Source organism: Ctenopharyngodon idella, chromosome 15 (assembly GCF_019924925.1).
Source record: "Ctenopharyngodon idella isolate HZGC_01 chromosome 15, HZGC01, whole genome shotgun sequence".
Classification (NCBI taxonomy): domain Eukaryota; kingdom Metazoa; phylum Chordata; class Actinopteri; order Cypriniformes; family Xenocyprididae; genus Ctenopharyngodon; species Ctenopharyngodon idella.
The window spans coordinates 11,119,695-11,141,290 of record NC_067234.1 but is presented as its reverse complement, the minus strand read 5'-3'; the positions used below and the strand labels follow the sequence as shown (position 1 = coordinate 11,141,290).

Below are 21,596 nucleotides of genomic sequence, written 5' to 3'. Positions count from 1 at the left end.
CCTTTGTGGGGGTGACTATTTTGTCATAATTTAAAGGATAACATATAGAAATATATCGATCATAAGCCATAAGTGTTAGATTTGTTATATCACAACTAACATAGGTATATATAAAGTAGATTTGCACAAGACAAGAAAGCCATGTTATTTGATAATCCTCTGTCAAGAAACTACTTATAACAAAAGGTGCAACTGCTGTGCCACCATATAAATTTATACATGCCAAATTGCAGATGAAGACGTACATTGGCTTATGCAGTTTTCTTTCAAGACATACTACAGAGATAATCAGTCCATTAGCAATGATGATGACTGGGAAGAGTAAACCCAGCACAACAACAAAAACATATTTCAAGTCATGTATTTTGTTGTATGCATCCAGTGTGAAGGAAATATTGTGCATTGTATGTTGCAGCATGGCCCTGTAATTACATGAACAGAAGAAAAACAAGTTTAAAGAAATGCTACTGGAACAGAGAAAAGTCATTATTCACAATATTTTGCAGCATACACTTTCTCACAATAGACTGAATCATGAATCACAAAAGCTTTTAATTTACCATTTACTTATTTTTGAAAATTAAAATGGAGAATCTTACAATTGCTCATGTGTCTATCAAGCATCAGTTTGAAGACAGTGTTTTGAAAAATGAATGTGGAATTTGAAGCATGGGGCTGTATATGGCAGCACCCTCAAACACATGGTTTATGCAAATTACCACCTTGAGGATTTAGCAGACCATGTAACCTAGAGGGCAAATGGAAACAAATTAATTTAGAGGTTTTTAGAATCGCGCAGAAAGAGATTATGTCCCACTATGAAAAGGCCAAGCATCTCCGCAAACTCATAGAAAATAATTAAAACAATCCAAGGTTTTTATTTAGTACAGTGGCTAGATTAACAAATATAAACAAATGTCACCTTAACTAAATATTCCATCAGAGTTTAGTAGTAATGACTTTATTAATTTCTTCACTGAGAAAAACCCATCAGAAATACTATTATAAATGTATTACAACCTGTCACAAGATGCTGAAGCACAGACAAAACAGTCTTTCTGTAATGTAGAATGGACCGGGACTGACAACGATGAAGATGAAGACAGTTCATAGACGAAGATGACAAGCAGGAGTCAGGTAAGTCTTGCACTGTGGTGTGAGAGACGAGACCAGCCAACTCAGTGAAGGTAACTGTGGGCTTTATGCAGGTCCAGGTTAATGCGTAACAGGTGCAGAGAATTAGTATTCTGGCGAATTGGAATGGAGAGGTGGAGTAGTAGGGTCTTACGCTGATGGGAGGATGGACTTGTGACAGTCCTCCTCCTCCACGGGCGGCTCCTGACGACCGACCGTGGTAACGTCGAGCACGGCCTCTTCCTCTGGGTGCAGGACGATCTGGGTGGTTGGCGTGAAACTCCTGGAGTAGGGTAGGGTCTAGAACAGTGGTCTCAAACTGCCAGCCCGTGGGCCATTTACAGAATGTTAAAATGGCCCTCCTATGAGGTGTCGATCACAGCAACGGCCCCCAGCCAATTTGAGTTTGAGACCCCTGGTCTAGAATATCATCATGTGGTACGATGATGATCTCTCTTCAGGGCCGTAACCTTCCCAGTCAAACAGGTATTCGAGTCAGCCGCCTCGTCGCCGGGAGTCAAGGATGGAGCGGACAGCATAGATGGGATCCCCGTCCAGCTCGACCGGAGGAGGGGGCGCCTCTCCAGACCCTGTGGGAGAGGAGAGAAGAGAAGGCCAGTGAGGTTTTAGAAGAGACACATGGAAAGTAGGAGCAATTCTGTAATGTGAAGAAAATTTCAGACGTTAGGTGACTGGATTGATCTGCCTATCGTTGATACCACATACATCTGGAGAACAGATTTGAAGTATTAATGAATGTGGGTGAGGAATTCCCAGATGTGATGAATGTGGGTGAGGAACCCCCAAACATGATCGGACACAGTTCAAATCAGCCAGCAGCTAACACTGATGCTAACTCAGGTCGAGCAGACAGCGGCACTCAGCTTAGATGCAGCCGAGCCCAGGACTCTGATAGTGTGTACTCCATAATCAGAAACATTAGCAGCAGGGATACAACTACGTGCTGCCTTCCAAAAGCAACAGTTTCTGATGTAAACAGGGAACTTAAGAACATTCTGATGAAATATAAGACTGCAAATCGACTAATCATTCATGTTGGGAAGAATGATATTTGGAAAGAGCAGTCAGAATTCATTAAAAGGGATTTCAATTAACTTTTTGATACACTTAGAAGACTGAAAGTTCAGTCGTTCATCAGTGGACCACTCCCAGCAAGAGGAACAAATAAGTTTTCACGGTTGCTTGGGCTTAACACATGACTGCAAAAAATGTGGAACACAAAAGGACTGAACTTCACTGACAACTTCAATCTTTTCTGGAATGAGAGACAAATGTTTACACAGGCAATTGAATGACTATACCCAAACAAACTGGGTTCAAGAGTGCTAAAGGACAGTATCTACTTCTCCCTCCATCATCCTTCAGCAGTGTGTGCCAATCCACTCAACCTGAATGGCACAAACACACATGGACAGAGTAGAATTGACCATAGGACTTCACTTCAGCACCTGAATGGACATGCAGTTGACACATCCAATGATAACACCACGCAGCCACAACAACCACCGCTCACGGACACAATCCCGTACAGAATGCTTCTACCAGGATTCTGAGCAGAACCAGAAAATATGAACATATCACACCAGTCCTCAGGTCCTTGCACTGGCTTCCAGTTGCATTTAGAATTGATTTAAAAGTAATGTTACTTGTTTATAAATCACTCAATGGCCTAGGACCTCAATACTGTCACGGAGTCAGTTCCAAAGACTAACAACAACACATCGTCACCAGATCTCCACGCTCCGCCCACTCGTTCACAATCACCAGAATACTGATCATAGGCACCTGCACCTCATCACACCAGCACTATATAGACTCACACTCCCTGCACTTCAGTGTCTGGTCTTGTTTTCACTTACCTGGACTCCTTACCCGTTTGCTTACATGATGTTCCCGTGTTTCCACTCCTTCGTCAGTGTCCTGTGCTCCTTCGTCCAATCCACACCTGCAAAAGAGAACTGTGTTAACTCCTCAGCTAAGTGACTTTATCAACGTGCTCATAACTGCTACTTTCCTGCCAGTGCTTATCCTGTGTTCATGCCTCTGTTCTAATAAACTACCTGTTGTTGACTTACCCTCTTGTTCCCATCTGTGTCTGACAAATACATTGCAGATATGCTCAGAGAATATAAAACTAACAGATCACTAAGATCATCAGGATCAAGTCACTTAGAAATACCAAGGGTTCACTCAAAGCAAGAAGAGTCTACTTTTAGCTGTTACGCCAGCCACAGCTAGAACCACCTTCCTGAAGAGATTAGATGTGCTCCAACAGTAGTCACATTCAAATCCAGACTCAAAATATATCTGTTTAGCTATGCATTTACTGATTGAGCACTGTGCTATATCTACACTAATTCCACTTTATTTTATATGTATCATCTTTTTATTCTTATTTTTTTTCTTGTTTTTAATTCATTTTAAATGCATTTTATATCAATCTTTTATGCATCATCTTCTTCTGACTGTTTTAATGCATTTTAAATCTTGCTGTCTGGTTGAAAGAGCTGGGAGAATTAGGAAGTAAGCATTTGTTATCCCTGGATGGAGCTCTGGACAGAGTTAGTCCAGGAAGATTTGACTGTAAGGGTACTGTTTAAACGCACAGCTACCTGACAAATATAAATATTTTTACAGTTATCCCTCCGCATGAAGAAGATCCGTTTAGATCCGCTCTGATGGACAACAAAGTTGAGTGGAGTTATCCCTGGATGGAGCTCTGGATAGAGTTAGTCCAGGAAAATTTGTCTGTAAGGGTAATGTTTAAATGCACAGCTACTTGACAAATCTAAATATTTTTACAATTATCCATTTAGATCCACTGGGATGGATCGATAGATCTGCTCTGACGGAAAACAAAGTTGAGTTAGCCTTGTGTCACAGTCACCCTTATGTTCTGTTTGTTTTGGTTTTCTCTTGTCACATGTGCTCCCTTGTTCTAAGTTCCCGCCACCCATCAGTCACCATGGACACTAACCACCATCACAGCTGCACGTCTTTAGTTAATCTTCCTTTGTGTATATAAGTTCCTGTTTGTTTTCAGTTCCTTGTCCGATCACCGATGTGACTGGCACGATTAATTTTGCATTAACCATGTCTTTGGGGGACAGATTTTAAGTGCAGCGCCATCTCACATCATCTACATTCATCTTCAAACAGGCAAGGTGAGCTCTCCTCTGTCAGAAGCTGCATGAAGACACTGGAGATGTAGGTCTACATGATTTTTTTTTATCACTATCACTTTTTATATTGTTATATAGATGTATTATAGTGTGGAATATAATGTGTGAATAACAATTATGCACTGTTTTCCTTCCCATTCTTGATATTGCAGGGTCATGTCACAGAGCACAAAGCTTAATATCTCCTTCATACTGAATGCATACAATAGAGTACATGAACTGAAATATGTTTTTATTGTCATGCTATTTTTACTGTACACAATCATTATCACTGCTAATGTACTGATCATCTATGTCACTTACATTGAAAGAAAACTACATAAGCCAATGTATTTCTTCATATGTAATATGGCATGTATAAATTTATATGGTGGCACAGCAGTTGCACCTTTTGTCATAACTAGATTCTTGACAGAGGATTATCAAATAACATGGATTTCTTGTATTGCACAGATCTTTTTTATCTATACATATGGTGGATGTGACATAACAAACCTAACAGTTATGGCTTATGATCGATATATTTCTATATGTTATCCTTTAACGTATGAAAAGAAAGTCACTCCTACGCTAGTAATTATAGGTGTTGCATTCACTTGGATTTTCCCCTTTTTCCGATTTAGCATCATTTTCTCACTAACAGCAAACATTGACATCTGTGGTATCATCATTGAAAAGGTCTACTGTGATAATTATTCAGTAGTGAAGCTGTCATGCTCTGATATTACATATATTAACATAATTGGCACAACAATGATATTTTTTTCAATTGTACTCCCATTTTTTATAATTTTCTACTCATATTTAAGGATCATCTTCATCTGTTTAAAACTGTCAAAGAAAGGACGAGACAAACTCTTTAGCACTTGTGTCCCACATCTAATGGCATTATTAAACTTCATAATTGGGAGTTCCTTTGAACTTCTCCAAAGCCGATTTGATATGAGACATGTACCCTACACGCTTCGTGTAATACTTTCTTTGTATTTCCTTATTTTGTCTCCAATAATTAATCCAGTCCTTTATGGGATGAGAACACAGGCAATAAAGGAAGCTATAATAAGAAAACTTTGTAATAAGTTATATCAAAGGAAAGCTGTTGCAAACTGTCAAAGTTGAAAACCCTGTCAATAGCAGGTCAAGTTTTTATTTGTAAACCAATTGTAAAACACTTGGCAATATGTTGTTTTTATGACTGAGTGTAAGAGCAAGTTACAACACTATAATAAACTCATATAATACATTATACAGTAGCACACTATAATTTCGATCACTTATGATATTCAATGTTTTGTGTAAAAGTGCAAAAATAATATGTTTGAAAATAATAATAATATTAATGTAAAATAAGTAGGTGTTTATTAAATTAAAATTGAACAAGTATTTGAGGCAGAAGAATATTCCATGTATTGTTAGCAGTATATAGATAATTCCACTCATGTGAATAATGCAATCACTGTGTATCAAACTGGTGTCAAACTACCTGTATTTCACATACTGAACTGTTTACAAATATAATTCATAATTAGTGCAGCAAACAAGCCTTTAGTGATACATGTTGATACTTCATATGTCCGTGTGTTTAGGTTTATGCCACAATGTTTTATCAATTATGGAATGCTGAAATATTAAGTTAATCAAATGTATGTATTTTTTTTTTAATTAAAACATATGTGTAAAACTGGAACAATGCAACATTTAGTTTTAGTCAACACTTGAGGTAAAATTCCTGTTTTAAGGCAAGAGATATAATTTAAGCATGTTTTGACACTACCGAACAAAGGTACATATATTGTGTTGTTGCTATAGAATAAACAACAGTCTGCTCTGTTTCATCATTAACTATTAATAATTATTCTGAGTACAATAAAAAATAAAATAATAATACATTCTTTCTGTCTTGTTACATAATGCACAGTAACTAACAGATAGGTATAGCATAAGTTTGATTCTAGGCACCCACGGATCCATGGAGACCAATAGCAATTGCCAATAGGATTGATTAGATCCAGTATAATTATGTCCGTGCATGATATGTCAACTTAAACCCAGTGAAAAATAAATATACTAAAATGTATTTGAAATACATTTATTTTTTGCCAAGTATACTACAAATACACTTACATGTTTATGTACTTAATATAAATACCCTACAATTGTACCTTTAGTATACTAAATTGGTATATACTTAAAGTCCGCTAAATTGGAAAAAAAAAAAATTTTGTACTTAATGCACTTTAGTTATCTGGAAATAGTGCTAAAGTTCAACTAAAGCTATACTTAATATCTGATTGTGCTTAAGTGGAACTATTTCAAATATACTTTAGGTACACTAAATATGATTTTACAGAGACCATACTATCTTTACTAATTGTGATATTAAAGACTTAATATTATGAAATGTGCATTGTGCAATATAGAAGTACTCCAAATAAAGTACTTCTAATTATATCAGTAAGTCTTAAGCGATGCATGATGCAATGCGATAGTATGAAATAAATATTTTCTAAATACACTTAAATACACAGTACACCTACACACTGATATAGGTTTTTTTTTTTTCACTAGGGAAGCCAAGTCCCTTTCGGTTACACTTTCTATGAAACCTGTATTTATAATGCATTATAAGGGTATTATTCAATTCAATTCAATTTACATTTATTTGTATAGCGCTTTTCACAATACATATTGTTTCAAAGCAGCTTTACAGAGAATGCATGTCAACATTACAATTTGGAGAATGCAGTTAGCTAATAATGTAATAATTTAGGCAATTAATATACAATCACTGTTAGCAATTTAATTGAAGGTAGAAGCAAAGAGCTCCTGGAAAAATGAATTCCATATTAACAATAATTAGGATATATAGAAATTTGCGAATGTGCGTGTTGATCCAGATGTTGCATCTTCTGAAGTCCTCGCAGGAGTTGCCGCTGTCTCTTCAAAAGTGTTGGTCATCTGAGGTCTTCTTAAGAGGCTGGATCCAAACTGAAACTGATGTACTCTCTAGTCACCTCGGGACGGGCGTCCCAAGATAAAACAGAAAAGCAAATGGAGAATAATTAGCATAGCTGCTGTTCATAACATTAAGCAAAGATAGTCATGTGCAATTGATCTGATATGAGATGCATTATGTGAATGCTTGGCTAAAGAGATGTGTCTTTAATCTAGATTTAAACTGGGTGAGCGAGTCTGAGCCCCGAACATTATCAGGAAGGGTATTCCAGAGTTTAGGAGCCAAATGTGAAAACGCTCTCCCTCCTTTAGAGGACTTAGCTATCCTAGGTACAACCAGAAGTCCAGAGTTTTGTGATCTTAAAGAGCGTGAAGGATTGTAGGGCGATAGAAGATCAGTTAAGTACACAGGAGCTAAACCATTTAGAGCCTTATAGGTCATTAGCAGTACTTTATAATCGATACGGAACTTATTAGGTAACCAGTGTAGAGATGATAAAATTGGTGTTATATGATCATATTTTCTTGACCTGGTAAGAACTCTAGCAGCTGCATTTTGTACTAATTGTAGCTTGTTTATTGAGGAAGCAGGGCAACCAGCTAGTAAAGCATTACAGTAATCTAGTCTAGACGTCATGAAAGCATGAACTAACTTTTCTGCATCAGAAACAGATAACATATTCCGTATCTTAGCAATGTTTCTGAGGTGGAAGAAGGCTGTTTTTGTAACATATGAAATATGATTTTCAAAGGACAAGTTGCTGTCTAATATAACACCCAGGTCTTTAACTGTCGAGGATGGAGTAACAGTACATCCTTCTAAATGCAGATTGTAGTCTGAGAGATTCTGTGTACAGGTTTTTGGCCGAATAAGTAATACTACGTCTTATCTGAATTTAATAGAAGAAAATTACTAGTCATCCAATGTTTTACTTCTTTAACACACTCTGTCAGATTGGATAATTTAGAGTTTTCATCTGGTTGTGTTGAAATATATAACTGAGTATCATCAGCATAGCAGTGGAAACTAATTCCATGTCTTCTTATAATATTACCAAGTGGCAGCATGTATATTGAAAATAGCAGAAGGCCTAACACAGATCCTTGCGGCACTCCATAATTTACTATCGTTATCTTAGATTTTTCCCCGTTTAAATAAACAAAATTGTGACGGTCTGATAGATACGACCTAAACCACCGTAATGCCTGTCCCTGAATACCAGTGTAATTCTGTAGTCGATCTAGGAGTATTTTATGATCTATAGTGTCGAACGCAGCACTGAAATCAAGTAACACTAGTATTGAGATACAGCCTTGGTCAGAAGCTAGAAGTAAGTAATTTGTAATTTTAACGAGCGCAGTTTCTGTGCTATGATGAGGCCTGAATCCTGACTGAAATTTTTCATAGATAGCATTTTTTTGCAAGAAGTAACACAATTGGACCGACACCACTTTTTCTAGGATTTTAGATATAAATGGAAGATTTGAAATGGGTCTGTAATTTGCCAATACATTTGGATCTAATTGTGGTTTCTTAATGAGAGGCTTAATAACTGCTAACTTGAACGGTCTTGGCACATGACCTAGAGATAAAGACGAGTTAATAATATTGAGAAGAGACTCTTCTGCTACAGGTAACAATTCTTTCAGTAGTTTAGTGGGTATTGGATCTAATAAACATGTTGTTGGTTTAGACGCTGTGATAAGTTTATTTAGCTCTTCCTGTCCTATAGTTGTAAAGCACTGAAACTGTTCTTGAGGGGTGATAATTGAGGCTGAATCATAAAACTCTGTCAAAGGTTGTACATTTACAATTGTATTTCTGATGCTTTCGATTTTTTCAGTAAAGAAATTCATAAAGTCATCGCTACTAAACTGTAATGAAATGTTTTGTTCTGGTGATGTCTGTTTATTTGTTAATCTAGCCACTGTACTAAACAAGAACCTTGGATTGTTTTGGTTATTTTCTATGAGTTTGCGGAGATGCTCGGCCCTGGCTGCTTTTAGAGTCTTTCTATAACGGGACGAGCTGTCTTTCCACGCGATACTGAAGACCTCTAAACGAGTTTGTCTCCATTTGCGTTCTAGATTACGAGTTTCTCTTTTGATAGCGTGAGTAATACTGTTGTACCATGGTACAGTATTTTTCTCTCTAACCTTTTTTAATCTCATTGGTGCAACAGTATCTAATGTACTAGTGAAAGTGTTATATAAGTGTTATAATACATGCACAATGCCTTATAAACAACCTTATAATATGTTGCATCATCTTATAAATAATTACAACAGCAGGTACAATACAATATAATACATACCTATTTGTGGTTATAACTTTTAAGAGTACAGTGTATTATAATGCCAGATGAAGCCTGCATGTATAATGTATCATAAGGGTAATGCATTATAATACATGCATAATGCCTTATAAACAACCTTATCTTATGTGCTGTATCATCTCATGGAATAAAAGAGTATTCTTTTAAACATCTAAAATGCTTTATAATGTGGTCATAATATTTATAAGTGGTCTTTGTCTGCTTTAAGTAAAGTAACAAAAGTTAAGTCTTCTTTTAAACAGCCATAAGATATTATGAAGTGGTTATAAGACATCTGCTTTGAACATTTTTCATTTGCTTTGAACATTTTTATTGCAAAAATAAAATGTGTTCCATATGTAAAATCAACTTAAACAATATTGTATTGTTTTAAATGTAAAAGAGTTTCCAGTGAGCTTAAAGAATATAAATTCTGTCATAATTTACTAACCCTCAAGTTGATCCAAACCTGTATGAGATTCTTTCTTCTGTTGAACACAAAATAATAATTATAAAAAATGTTGTTTCCCTACTATGGCTGTTTGATTATCAACATTCTTTAAAATATATTCGTTTGTGTTTAACAGAAGAAAGAAACTCATACAAGTTTGGAACAACCTGAGGGTGAGTAAATGATGACAGAGTTTTCATTTTTAGGGTGAACTAGGTGAACCTTTAAACTAGGTCACGCTGAAATTAACATTAGCCTCACATGAAACACTCAAATATGAACAAACAGTGAACCACTGAAAGTGCAATTCTTGGCCGCCTTATACATGACATTAGAAAATACAACTAACATGAAAGTGGTTAACCACACTGTAAATTAATATATTTTTGTGCGCTTCTGTGCACCTCAAACTGTATATAACTGTTTATATCGTATATTTAAATGTATCTTAGCTTATCATTTTCGGAACAAGAACAAAACTAACCAATAAGCTGAACATAACAGTTAGCTGCATACACACTTTAATACTTCTAAATGTCAATTGAAAATGTTTGTTAAAATGGGAATGACCTTCTGATTTCTAGTTTCTTTTTATACATATAAATATTAAGCTATTAAATCTACATGCTTTTTCCCCTATATTACTATAGGTATTAGATTTGGTAAAACCTTGTAATATTTTTTTGTTTTGTTTTGTTTGTTTGTTTTTTTGTGAATAAAACATGATTTGAATTGGGAATGTATTGTTTCTTTTGTACTTTTCCACACAACTTTGATTTTACCTTAAGGGAAATGTCTTATAACCACTTCATGATATCTTATGGTTGTTTAAAAGAAGACTTAACTTTCGTCACTTTACTTAAAGCAGACAAAGACCACTTACAAATATTATGACCACGAGCTTTAAAAGATGTTTAACAGAAGACTTTGTTTTTGTCACTTTAAGCAGTAAAAGACCACTCATAAGATGTAGTATGATACTGTGCAGATCTTAGGTAAACAATGTCAAGATATGAGACTTGGGAAAGTAAAAGATATGAAACTATGGGATATATGATCCATTATAACTTTAGTGGATAAAATTATGTTTATTGTGTGTTATAAATCATCATACTCTTAATAGTTATAACCACAAATAGGTAAGTATTATTACTGTTGTTATGATTATTCATGTGATGATACAACACATTATAAGGTTGTTTATAAGGCATTATGTTTGTACATTTTTGGGATTTTAACATGTAAACAAAGCATTCTGGTGCACTCTGACAATAATAAAAACAACAACAACAACAACAACAACATTGGCTTCAAGTAAAAAAAAAAAAAAAAAGTCATTTATTGACACTAGGGCTGGGCATTGACACAAATTTCACAATTGGATTCGATTTTGATTCAGAAGCTTGTGATTTGATTTGATTACCTTCAATTCAATATTGATTTATTTGGGGCCTATCTACGGTGGCCGAGAGAGCTCAATGCGCTGCAACTGAAGAAAACACATGCAAGTAGAAAAAAATGCCAGCAAATAAAGAAAACGTCTTCATCAATTTGACAACACATGTGCTGCAAAAGTTCACAACACAACCAAATACAAAAACGTGCTACAAAAGTTCACGATTCACATAAATGACATATTTTGATTCAAAATGGCAAATTTCGCCGAAAAGCAACTAGTTTGCAGGTATGTTATAAGATGATACAACATATTATAATGTTGTTTATAAGGCATTATGCATGTATTATAACGCATTAAGAATACCCTTATAATGCATTAGAAATACAGGATTCATAGAAAGTGTTACCTCACTTTTATTTATGTAGTGCTTTTTGAATGCGGTTTTACTAGGGGTGTGACAAGACAGTTAGCTCACGAGATGAGACACGAGACTGATTTCACGAGAACGAGATGAGAAGATTTTTCATCTTTTTCAAGATTGATCATAGAAATAAAAACAGTAGACATAAAAATTATTTTAGTCTTATTAAGTGCAAACAATAATTGCAACCATACTCAAAGTACTCTAAATATTCAAGTGCAAACAGAGACAATTTTTTTCTTCAAGCATGATACAGAGTTAAGAGATGGTTACAACTACACAGCCCAGCCTAAGATAACTTTCATAGGTAACACTTTACAATAAGGTTCATTAGTTAGCATTAGTTAACTACATTAGTTAACATGAACTAATAATGAACTGCACTAACACAGCATTTATTAATCTTTGTTAATGTTAATTTTAACATTTACTAATACATTATTAAAATCTTGTTAACATTAGTTAATGCACTGTAAACTAACATGAACAAACTATGAACAACTGTATTTTCATTAAATAACATTAACAAAGATTAGTAAATACAGTAACAAATGTATTGCTCATGGTTAGTTCATGTTAGTTAATACATTAACTAATGTTTAACTAATGAACCTTATTGTAAAGTGTTAGCCTTTCATATTGGGAGATATTTGCATGCATCAGGAAGCCTCTTTCAAAATTCAGGGTATTGAAATCACATTTGAATGCGCGCTCGCATTTTACTTTTGCTTTCGCATGTACTCTGTGAATAGAGAGCAGTGGTGCTGAGCTCTTTCTACAATACAAAACATTTATCAGACGCTTAAGCTCTGTTGAGCAACGAATCCTCCACCATGGTCTTGTCAGTCATCTTGTCTCTTACACTCAAAGGTTATCCAACTGAATTAAATGTTTTGTTTTTATTTCTATATGACAGGGATTTCTATATGACACCCCCCGACTCTTAATGCATTGTGTTTCCTTCTGAAGCATCAGTGAATGTTTGAACCTTTCTTAATAGTTGTGTTTGAGTCCCTCAGTTGTCCTCCATGTGAAAAGATGGATCTCAAAATCATTCAGTCACAGTTGTAAAGGGTTCAAATATGCAAAAGATGGTGGAAAACTGAAGAATTTTTGGGACCTGGAGATTTTTTCTGAAGAACAGAGCTCAGTTTAACTGTTCAGAACAAACAAGAGACTCATGAACAACCATCACACAAAAAAAAACAAAAAAAAAAAACAGTCGTACATCATCCAGGTAATGACACACGGTATTAAGAATCAATGGTTCACAAACTTTTGAACTGGGTCATTTTAATAAATACAGCTATTTTTTTGTCTTATGGATTATATGTAAACATCTTTTATGTAAAATATCTTACTCAGGACAGTACCAAAAATAACATGCATTTTGTATGATCTCTCTTCTTTTGTTAAAATTTTGCACATTTTCACAGATTCTGCAAGTGGTTCACATACTTTTTCTTACAACTATATATATATATATATATACCAAAAATTATTAAGACACCTTAAACATTTCATTCATTAATAGTTTATTCACTATAGTTTAAAATTGTAATATAACATGACAAGATCTCAGAGTTAAACTGTGTCAGAAAAAAATTAATCTTAATTATATCAGATAACACAGCAAAACATGGTCAGGTCAAAGTGTCTGAATAATTTTTGGTTCCAAATTTTTATAAATTTTACTGGTAGTCCACTGTCTGAAGAATTTTTGGGTATAATATGTCACAGTTTACTTTATTTTGCTATCCTCACTTTCATAAATGAACTATAGTGTCCTGCACCCACTAGTAAAAATAAATCAAAAATGTCTGAATAATTTTTGTTTTGACTGTGTATATATATATATATATATATATATATATAATATATATATATATATTTCTTCAAAACGTGTTTCACAGTTACCATCCTTAGAAATTCTAATTATTAAAAAATTTACCTGAAATATCTTATTTATATTGTATGATTTAAGTTCACCTGAGTGAACACATGAACACATAAGCGGCAAGTCATAAATTCCAGTTCCATTGGGGTAGTAAAATGAGTGTAATGTTGTAGTCCGATGAAGACAATGAAGATTCCAAAAGGCTCAAATAACTGTAGTATTTATTAAATAAAATAAACACAGGTAAATTCAAAGGCTATAAGCAAACGACACAGCGTGAAAGACACAAACAATACCCGACAATAAACTGTGGGTCTACAGAAGCAGGGTCAAAGACCTCTGGGCAAATGGAAAACAGTCACAATAGATGCATCAGGCACAGGCTGGAGAGCCCTTTGTCATGGCAAACCAGCTTTCAGCACCTGGACAGGTGCAGAAAAAGCAGGGCATATATACTTTCTGGAACTGTGAACGGCATCTAGCGTTCAAGTGCTTCCTCATGGACGTTCATGCCCACCATGTTCTCATTCACACTGAAAACACAGCGGTGGTGTACATAAATCACCAAGGAGGTGATTTACCGCTGGCTGAGGGCACACAAGTATTCATTTCCTCTGGTGAAAATCTTGCATTGCATCCTGATTGGTAACACCAAAATGACCCAACCATCCTTGGTTCCCAGAGTTAGTGGAGCTGCTGACAGCGCCTGCTTAGATTATCCCACTGAGGAGGGACCTCAAACTGACAGTAAACTGAATGCAAGGATGAACTTAAGTATTCAATGATAACGAACTAAATGATGAACAGGTGTATTGATAGCATGAGTGTCCATGGCAACTAAAGATTGGTGGGAAACTAGAACAAAGGAACACAGGAAACAAGTAACTAAGCAGACTGAGAGAAAAGGGAACCAAAACTGAGCATAATTGTGGCATTACACCCCCCTCCGGGAAGGTATGCCCACACACTGTAAACAAAGGGCTGGGGACTAGAGGCCTTGGTGGAAGGAGAAACCAAGGCAGCGATGATGGTGGAAGGAGCCGAGGAGGTGCAAAGAACAGGAGTTGCCAGGTGGTGACATAGCGAGCAGCCAGGTTGACAGCCCATGGTAGAGTCGGTAAAGGGAGGAGCCATGGTGGAGTCTTGGCTGATGATACCAGTGGTACAACTGACAATGATGGAGCCGTTGGCAGAGATACCAGGGTGCAGATGGAGAGCTGATAGGAAAAAACAACACCGCTGGCTTTGGAGACCAAGGCAGAATCGCTGTGACAAGCGTCTGAGGTGGAGCCAAGAGTGCCAGAGGACTGAGACTGAGTAGGTCTGACTGAGGACCAAGGTGGAGCTTGGTGGAGCTTGGTGGAGCCGAAGGTGTGGAAGGACGAAGCGTAGCTGAAGGCCCGTAAGACCATGGTGCAGGCAGGGTGACTTCTGACCAAGGTGGAGTCGTGAGGACGATGGTCTCTGGTGGAGCAGAGGGAGGAAGGATCCAAGGCAGAGCTGACAGGTCAACAGGCCGAGGTAGAGATCATTTGCAAATTCAGATCATAATGTGGTTCATCTTGAACCAATTTGTAAAACTAAGCTGAAAAGCAGTAAACCAGAAAAAAAGGGATCATAGTTTGGTCATCTGACAGTATAGAATAAATTAAAGGAATAGTTCACCCAAAAATTAATATTATCCCACAATTTACTCACCATCAAGCCATCCTAGGTGTATATGACTTTCTTCTTTCAGCCAAACACAACCAGAGATATATTAAATAATATCTTGGCTCTTCCTAGCTTTGTAATGGAATTGATTAGTGTCCAAGTTTTTGAAGCTCCAAAAAGCATATCCATCTATCATAAAAGTATATGACTCCAGTGGGTTAATAAATGCCTTCTGAAGAGAAGCAACGTGTTTTTGTAAGAACAATATCCATATTTAAAACTTTACAAACTATAATCACTGGCTTCCAGCTACGGCTGTATGCGTATTCACGAGAAAGTCGAGTTCCGGCAGAAAGGCGACCTCTGACCCGACGTAGGATGTAGGACATCGCTCTTCTTCAGGATATTATTTAATATAACTCATATTGTGTTTGGCTGAAAGAAGTCATATACACCTAGGATGGCTTGAGGGTGAGTAAATTATGGGATAATTTTTATTTTTGGGTGAACTATTCCTTTAAAGCATGTTTTGATTGTACTTTAATTGTATGTATCCATTTGGTTGTATGGATTCATCAAACCAGACATGAAAGTGAGAAAAACATCACCACACTTGTCTTTGCAGTGGTGTAAAGTATTTGAGTAAATGAAGTTATTTACTGTACTTTAGTATCTTTTTGGCTACTATGTACTTTTAGTGAGTATTAAAGATATAAGCAATATATTGACTATTTTTGAATAAGTAGATGTACTCTTTACTCCAATTTACTCATTACATTTTGCATGGCACCTATTTTTTTTTTTTTTTTTTCTTTCTGCAAAATAAGCAATATCACAATGTACAGAGTAAATGAAGGTAACTTGTGCATTTTGCCTTAAATCACCAAAACTTGTCAACAAGGCTACTTTACATGAATGTGAGTGCATTAGCAATTTGCTGTGAATAGCAGGTATTTCATATATGAGAACTCATGATGAGGTTGAAATCAGCATGTCCGGTGCAAGTAGGCTTTGACTGTTTAACTTTACATTATTTTATTCATCCATTATATTGAAGATACCTTTCTGAAGGATGTTGGTTTACTTATGCCCTTTTTAAGCACTTGAGCTTAACGTCTCGGTTACGTACGTAACCCTCATTCCCTGAAGGAGGGAACGGAGACATACGTCAGAAGTGAACCAATGAATTGAGATATCGCAAGAGAGCCCTATCACCTTCAAGTGTAAACTAAACAAGCCAATGGACATTGGTGTGCGAGCTTTGTGTCACGTACACCGCCCCCCCGTGAGCGGTATAATGCGGAAGCGGGTGCGCTCGCACTCTGTTTTTCACTGAGGAGACGAGCATGTAACCTGTACTCAGTGGAGGTACAGGAACCGTGACGTTCACGTTCGGCGTACGTCAGAAGTGAACCGACGAATTGGGATCCCTAATAAAACGCCACAGTTACTGACCCCTTCCAGCACCCAGCGTAAGCTTCAGCCACCCGGCGCACCTCAGGGCGGAGAAGGGAGCGAGCTTACACTGAGTCTACTGCTGTTCCGCATGACCCTTTCAGTAAGACTTGGATAACACTGGGAAAGCGAGCCCGTAATAGACGCTGCGGAGACCACAACCCACCTGAAGGGGGGAATTATGTGGGAATATGCATATGGACTGGCCAAGGACAGTTCACATATGGAGTCCCTGGGACGGCTCCAGCCAACTGGGGGAGACACGAGTGGCAGGGATGGCAGAGCGGACTCTGCCAAGGGAAAGACATTGGCTCACCGTAGGGAGGTTACCGTGGAGAAATACACATATGGGACCACTGTAAGGGTCACAACATATGGCACCCAGCCAAGCACAGGCGAGTTGGCGAGTACTTGGCCTAGCATCAGACACTCCGCAATATCCGAGCCGCAGGGGGTGGCAGAGGAACTCATCAGGGTTCGCCAGACGGGGAACTCGCTGGAGCAATGGACGCACGTATCTGGCCAGGGGGCAGGAGTGGTGTTGCAAGCCGATGGGTCTTGCAACACCAGAACGGGTCCTTCGCGCTACTGGCCACTGGGGGCGAGTACCCGGGAAGATACTGGTTCTACATGAAGGCTATAGAATCTAGTGAAAGTGTTGGGTGTCGCCCAGCCAGCAGCTCTATATATATCCGTCAGTGAGGCACCGTGCGCCAGCGCCCAGGAAGAAGCAACTCCTCTAGTCGAGTGAGCTCTCAACCTGAGCGGGCAAGGGACACCTTGGGACTGATAAGCCAAGGCGATGGCATCCACTATCCAGTGGGCCATCCTCTGCTTGGAGACAGCCTTTCCCTTCTGCTGGCCTCCATAACAGACGAAGAGCTGGTCTGAGGTCCTAAAGCTTCGCCTTCTGTTCACGTATAGGCGCAAAACGCAGATGGGACAGAGTAAAGCCAGGTCTGGGTCTACCTCCTCCAAGGGCAGCACTTGCAGGTTCACTACCTGATCTCTGAAGGGAGTGGTAGGAACCTTGGGCACATATCCGGGCTAAGGTCTCAAGATGACGTGAAAGTCACCGGGCCCGAATTCCAGGCACGATTCGTCAACCGAAAATGCACGCAGGTCCCCCTACCCTCTTGATGGAGGCCAATGCAACCAGGAGTACTGTCTTAAGGGACAGAGCTTTTAACTCAGCTGACTGCAAATGCTCAAAGGGAGGTCACCGGAGAGCTGAAAGCACCAGGGACAAGTCCCAAGAGGGTATAGAGGGAGGGCGAGGCGGATTCAGTCTCCTCGCCCCCCTCAGGAACCTGACGTTCAAGTCATGCTTCCCTAGGGACTTACCATCAACTGTGTCGTGATGTGCAGCAATGGCGGCAACATACAGCTTAAGGGTGGAGGGAGACAGCCTTTGCTCCAACCCTTCTTGCAGGAAGGAAAGCACTGACCTGATCGAACATGTTCAGGGGTCCTCTCGGTGAGAGGAACACCATTCGACAAACAGTGTCCACTTCAGAGCATAGAGGTTCCTCGTAGAAGGAACCTTAGCAGAAGTGATGGTTTCTACAACCGACTGGGGTAGATCACCTAGAACCTCCGCGTCCCGTCAAGGGACCAGACATGAAGTTTACAAAGGTTCGGACGCGGGTGTCATAGGGTGCCCCGTCTCTGAGTCAGAAGGTCCTTCCTCAGAGCAATGGGCCAAGGAGGTGCTGTTGCGAGGAGCATCAGTTCTGGAAACCAGGTCCGAGAGGGCCAATAGGGCGCCACTAACAAGACCTGCTCCTCGTCCTCCGTGACTTTGCACAGCAGCTGTGCGAGCAGGCTCACTGGGGGAAACGCATACTTGCGAAGTTCCCGGGGCCCAGCTGTGTGCCAGTGTGTCCGTGCCGAGAGTGCCCTTGGTCAGGGAGTAAAACAACTGGCAATGGGCTGTGTCCGGAGAGGCAAACAGGTCTACCTGTGCGGCCCTGAAACGCTGCCAAATCAGCTGGACCACCTGAGGATGGAGTCTCCATTCTCCTGGAAGCGGAGGCTGTCGTGAGAGCTTGCCGGCTCACCGAAGGAAATGGCTGGTTGCTCAACAGAGGGACCACCACGATCCTCCGGTAGCACCACTGGCTGCAGTGTAGTGGAGGGGTTAGGGGCCCAAGGAGAAGATCTCGGCGGTGAAGCCCTAAACGTAATCCTCAGATCATCCTTCCTACACGCCAAGGCGCCGTGAACCAGAAAAAACAGCAGCCCGGGGCATAGGGGAGGGGACCCCCACTCCCTGAGAACCAAGGAACAAGAGTCTGGATCTCAACACTGAGATGGTCATGTTCCCACAGTGATAACATGAACCATCCACAAAAGCTGCTTCAGCATGCTGAACACCCAGACATGTGACTGTGACCGTCAGCAGGGGCCAGGGAACGACTGCATCCAGTAACGCACGGACAGAATGACATCTTGAAAAAGACGCAGTGTCCATCCGTTAAGCTCTTTTAGAAAGGAAAAATACTCTTTGTACTGGTGCTGAAGAACAGGAACAGCCGCGGTGTGATTGTAGGTTCACACTGGTCGCCTACAATCAGCACAGACAGAGAAAACCGACCCAAATCACAGACCTGACCAGCAATAATCAAAAAAGCTTGCTGTGAAAACAGCAGTTGAGAGCTGTGTAAAACAATATTTATTGCAGTATTTAGGTTTTAAATTTTATTTTGATTTTAGAAAATAAACATGTGCTTGCTCTCCTCACAAATCAACTGTTTGTAGTTTTTCACTGGCATCTCTCATGACCGGCATTTTGAGGACTAATGCATCTTTGAGCCTACATTCAGTACGAGTAAAATACTTAAGTACTGTTAAAATCAGATACTCTAAGATTTTTACTCAAATCATATTGGAATTGGTGACTTGTAACTTGTAATGGAGTCATTTTCACTATAAGGTATCTCTGCTTTTGCTTAAGTATGGTTTTCAGGTACTCTTTACACCTCTGTCTTTACGTTCTTGTGATGTGTTTCAGTATGAGAAACACATTGCCTCTGACATCTGACTGTTTACAGCATGTAGGAATACTGCACACACTATCAGTCCTATCTTTTTTTATTGAGAATCCCTGACACAGTTTGGAGAAAGATATTGTAGTAAGTCACAAGAACGATTTTCAGTCTTCATATTTTCCACCACTGTTCTCATCTCAGTGTCACCACAATCACAAACCTCATTGGGACTCGTCTTGGCCTTTTGACCAAGGGACTTAATTAAAGTGTTTCATAACCTGAAGGTCCATTTATTTTGGACCACTGGGAAACATGGTTAACAGTATCCTTTCCTGGAAAGGCCAAGGGACGATATTAGAAGTGAAAACAACTTAATGACCTGTTAATAACAAGTTTATCTTTGTTGAGTTACATCATTTGGTGGTGGATTAAAAATACCAATACTTGGTCCTATTAACATGAGTGATCTTTGACCTGCAGTGCCTTATCTTTGGACACAATGATAAATTCACATAAGTGATAATGAGTTTGATATGATATCAAAACTAGCATATTATAGTTATTTTTTATTTATTTATTTATTTATTTATTTATTTTTTGAAAGCCAAGTACGGTGCTCTGCATTTTTTGCTGTGGCGCCCAGGGAGCAATAGGGGGTTAGGTGTTCATTCACTCCCCACACCTACATTTCCTGCTGGAACCCAAAAACCCACAACCTTCAGGTTACAAGTCTGACTCTCTAACCATTAGGCCACAACTGCCCTGTAACAAATTATTGATATATTTTGAAATAAATGAAACCTCTAAACCTCCGGAAATGATATCTGAAGAAACCCAGAACCCGAATTCCAGAAAAGTTAATCAAAGTTGTCCTAAGACAAGAACGGGTATTGCATTTTGGTTTTAGGATAACTTTTTGATGAAAGGTTTTGATCCACTTCAAATGTTGACTACTGTTTTATGCACAGAAAGTAGTTGATTATCATAAAAAAAAAAAAAAAAGAAGAAGAAAAAATATGCTTCTTATTTTCAGCAGCATGTAATTTTAGCACAATGGCACCATCTGTTGGCTAACTGAAGCTAAGCACCACAAACTCAAAAATGAAATATTTACAACATCCTTGTAACGACTGAGACAAATCAGACACAATTATTTGTTATAGGTAACCAATAATTGTTTAAAGCACTCTGGGGCCTGTCCCCCATCCCCCGAGAAGTTCTCAGTTACAAGTTTTATTGCACTAAAGAATGTGGTTGCCACATGGAAGAGCAGAGAAGAGACACAGAAACGTGCATCTTTCCTGCATTTTCCCCACAGAACACAGACTTTCCTGCATTAATTTATAGACAGACCGTTCTATAAATGAACATGCACATCCCTAGGAAATGGTATCCATTATTGCTGTTGTTGTATTGCACTCATTGTATTCGCATGTTTTATGATACATTTAAGGTAACTTCAATTATGCCATGTTTAGTGTCTATGGGTTCGTATCGAGAAGATTTAAATGCTTGTGTATGCGGTATGTCCATACCTGTGCAGCACATCAGTATTACAAGAATCTTTAATAGTTCTTCTTCAAAACTCAGCCAGTAAATCTTGCTCGATCATAAAAGCCCTGACAGGAGGCATGTTATCGCCCGGAAATACAACATCTTCATTGGTCTGGTCAACAACTAAGAGGTGTGACTTTGACCAGAGGTTAAAAGTCAGTGACCAGAG

General features: G+C 38.5%; 1 protein-coding gene across 1 annotated transcript; it reads left to right on the top strand.

Moving 5' to 3' along the window:
- The first annotated feature begins 4,493 nt into the window (after nt 1-4,493).
- On the top strand, nt 4,494-19,926 carry LOC127495518 (olfactory receptor 10A6-like). Its single transcript, XM_051862433.1, has 3 exons — nt 4,494-4,710; nt 4,921-5,288; nt 19,897-19,926. The coding sequence occupies exons 1-3, from the start codon at nt 4,494-4,496 to the stop codon at nt 19,924-19,926; spliced, it is 615 nt and encodes a 204-aa protein (XP_051718393.1).
- Nucleotides 19,927-21,596: the final 1,670 nt, after the last annotated feature.

What these genes read in the sequence shown, in the direction of transcription:
- LOC127495518 (XM_051862433.1), top strand. Translation starts at nt 4,494, where the DNA reads ATGTCACAGAGCACAAAGCTTAATATCTCCTTCATACTGAATGCATAC. An exon ending in ATGTATAAATTTATATGGTG is followed by an intron (nt 4,711 to 4,920) that starts GCACAGCAGTTG and finishes TAGTAATTATAG; the next exon opens with GTGTTGCATTCACTTGGATT. An exon ending in GCCGATTTGATATGAGACAT is followed by an intron (nt 5,289 to 19,896) that starts GTACCCTACACG and finishes GATGTGTTTCAG; the next exon opens with TATGAGAAACACATTGCCTC.